The sequence below is a fragment of the Pterocles gutturalis genome, unplaced genomic scaffold (assembly GCF_000699245.1).
Source record: "Pterocles gutturalis isolate BGI_N339 unplaced genomic scaffold, ASM69924v1 scaffold13111, whole genome shotgun sequence".
NCBI classification, from domain to species: Eukaryota; Metazoa; Chordata; class Aves; order Pterocliformes; family Pteroclidae; genus Pterocles; species Pterocles gutturalis.
Window position 1 is genome coordinate 1 of NW_010103269.1, and position 3,417 is coordinate 3,417.

At 45.7% G+C, this 3,417-nt stretch overlaps 1 protein-coding gene across 1 annotated transcript in view; it reads left to right on the forward strand.

Annotated features, from left to right (window-relative positions):
• Nucleotides 1-27: 27 nt before the first annotated feature.
• Nucleotides 28-3,417, forward strand: part of LOC104471346 (utrophin-like) — a gene marked incomplete at its 3' end in the record, with an annotated part of 44,840 nt that continues 41,450 nt past the window's right edge. Inside the window, 3 exon segments of the mRNA XM_010086662.1 lie at nucleotides 28-198; nucleotides 2,830-2,991; nucleotides 3,349-3,417. Of these exon segments, the coding sequence (XP_010084964.1) occupies nucleotides 28-198; nucleotides 2,830-2,991; nucleotides 3,349-3,417 (402 nt within the window).

Below are 3,417 nucleotides of genomic sequence, written 5' to 3' on the forward strand. Positions count from 1 at the left end.
GGTCATAACTTTCCGAGTGCATCACAGATGAGGAAGGGCATTGCCCTCTATGTCAGTGACCAGCTGGAGTGCATGAAGCTCCCCCTGGGGGTGGATGAGGAGCTGACCAAGAGCTTGTGGGTCATGACTAAAGGGAGGACAGGGACAGGTGACATTATAGTGAAGGTCTGCTCCAGGCTACCTGATCAGGAAGACCAAGTAAGTGAATGAGGGCCTCTATAGATAGATAGGAGCAGCTTCATGTTCACAAGCCCTGGTCCTCATGGGGGACTTCAGCCACCCTGATATCTGTTGGAGGGACAACACAGGAGGGCATAAGCAAGCAAGGAGGTTCCTGGAATGTGTTATGATAACTTCCTTCTCCAAGGGACAGAGCAGTCAACGAGGAGAGGTGCTATGCTGGACCTTGTTCTCACCAACAAGGAAGGGCTGTTGGGGAATGTGAAGCTCAAGGGCAGCCTGAGATGCAGTGACCATGAGATGGTAGAGTTCAAGATTGTTAGGACAGTGAAGAGGGGGCACAGCAAACTTACTACCAGAGTGAGTCCAGACTTCAGGAGAGCAGACTTTGGCCACTTCAGGGATCTCCTTTGTAGAGTACCAGCAGATAAAGCCCTGGAGGGAAGAGGGGCCCAAGAAAGCTGGCTAGTATTCAAAGATCACCTCCTCCAAGCTCAGGAGCAATGCATCCCAACAAAGAGGTAGTCAGGCAGAAATGCCGGGAGGCCTACATGGATGAACAAAGAGCTCCTGGACAAACTCAAACACAAAAGGGAAGCCTACAGAGGGTGGCAAGCAAGGACAGGTAGCCTGAGAGAAACAGAGAAATTGTTTGAGAAACCAGGGTTCAGGATAGGAAAGCTAAATCCCTGGTAGAATTAAATCTAGCCAGGAGTGTCAAGGGCAACAATAAAAGATTCTGTAGATATGTTGGCGTTACAAGGAAGACTAGGGAAAATGTGGGCCTTCTGCAGAAGGAAACAGGAGACCTGGCTACCTGAGATATGGAGAAGGCTGAGGTACTCAATGACTTTTTTTGCCTCAGTCTTCATGGGCAAGTGCTCAAGCCACACTGCCCAAGTCGCAGAAGGTAAAGGCATGGACTGGGAGAATGAAGAACTACCCATTGTAGGAGAAGATCAGGTGTGAGACCATCTAAAGAACCTGAAGGTGCACAAGTCCATGGGACCTGATGAGATGCATCCACGGGTCCTGAGGGAACTGGTAAATGAAGTTGCTAAGCCAATATCCATCATATTTGAGAAGTTGTTGCACTCAAGTTCCTGATGACTGGAAAAGGGGAAGTATAACCCCCATTTTTAAAAAGGGAGAAAAGGAAGACCATGGGAACTACAGTCTGGTCAGTCCCTCCTCTGTGACCCTCAAGATCATGGAGCAGATCCTCCTGGAAACTGTGCAAAGACACATGGAAAATAAGGAGATGACTGGAGGCAGCCAACATGGCTTCACTGAGGGCAAATCATGCCTGACAAATTTGGGGGGCCTTCTATGATGGGGCTACAGCACTGGTGGATAAGGGAAGAGCAACTGATGTTATCTACCTGGACTTGTTCAAACCCTTTGACGCTGTCCCACATGACATCCTTGTCTCTAAATTGGAGAGTCATGGATTTGATGGATGGACCACTTGGTGGATAAGCATCTGGCTGGATGGTTGCAACTCAAAGAGTTGTGGTCAATGGCTTGATCTTGAAGTGGAGACCAGTGACAAGTGGTGTTCCACAGGGGTTGGTATTGGGACTGGTGTTATTTAGCATCTTTGTGGGAGACACAGACAGTGGGACTGACCAGGCCCTTAGCAAGTTTGCCAATGACACCAAGCTGTGTTGTGTGATGGGCACGCTGGAGGGAAGGAATGCCATCCAGAGGGACCTGAGCAGTCTTGAGAGGTGGGCCTGTGCAAACCTATTTTTCTAGATTCAATAGGTGGAGGAAGACTAGCTGTATTTCAGGTTGCATAGATTTGTAACTTGTGTTTTGTATCATAGTAATGCAGGCTCCTCACAAATTGTAGGATGGGAGGTTTTTCCTGTCATTGCTAAAGTGTAGTCATAGAGGGAATTTTGGTTCATAATCATTATGGTGAGAAACATGAATGCAGTGCCCTCAGCTGGGGGCTACATGCTGTCATTTAAATTAGCATTCAATATTGTTTTTCCTATTACAACAGTACTTTATTGTTGTATAAAGCTATGTGCTTTGGCAGCTGCAGCACTGGCACACTGGGCTGTTGACAGCTCTGTAGGTCTGTACCATGTTTATGTATGCACCCATGGGTCTGTGCATGTGTTCATAAGGGGGAATTTGCGTTCCCATGCAAATACTGAAATTTCAGATAAACTTGGAAGTTTTGTTGCTGAAGGGAGAAGGAATGGAGTGAAGGAAGTGTGAACCTCTGTTTTCACACTGTAGCAGAAAGTTTACTGTTTTGAAAGAAAATGTGCAAGTTTATACATGAAACAATATTGATCTGTAGTGTATTGCCACAAGTCCCTGATTCCTGTTGAACAGCTTGAAACTGATATGTTTCTAACAGAATACTTTCTTCCTGACCTGATAGGAGAGACCTGTTTTCACTATCCTGTGTATCTAGCAGCAGAGCTCTCCTTCTGTACCACTGTTTGTCAGTTACTGGTATGAGTCACAGCAGGCTTCAAAAATTGCTGCCTTCTAGGGCTCTCTTGTGGTCTTTTTAGACAGTCCTCCTGGCATAGGATTTTTTGGGTCTCTACCACCTTGTTTTGAGAAAGTTTAATATAATTCGTATTGGATTACTGCTGTCTTGTCTTACCTTTCTGTCCAACCCAGGCAGTGAGCCGGCAGATTGCCTTGGAACAGCAGCTTCAGACCATGCGAGAAACCGACCATATGTTGCAGGTCTTACAGGAAAGCTTAGTGGAGCTGGATAGACAGCTGACATCTTACTTGACTGACAGGATAGATGCCTTTCAGATGCCCCAGGAGGCCCAGGTATTCCCATATAGTTTTTCAATACAAAACATTTTGAATTATCTTGTGATAGTGCTTAGCCTATACTTAGTAATTCGTGAAGGCTTTGTTTCAGTTCTATGCTGATGTACTAGGTGATATCTTTTGTAATCTGTGTTGTTTTCCTGTTTTAAGAATGTTGTATTGAATGACAATCCTAATGGCTTTCAATTTAGCAAGCTGTCACGAGAGCCAGAATATTTAAAATAAGCCTGGTAGTGTTTAACTTTTACAGAGTGGGTTTACTTCTGGTGGGCCGTAGGTGGTAAGCAAGTTCCTCTGCCCTGCTCTGCAAGCAATTTTGTAAATTGTTTTTTTCCTGTTTCGATAACATGGCAGAAAATTCAAGCCGAGATTGCAGCTCATGAATCCACCTTAGAGGAGCTCAAGAGAAGTGCTCGCTCTTTC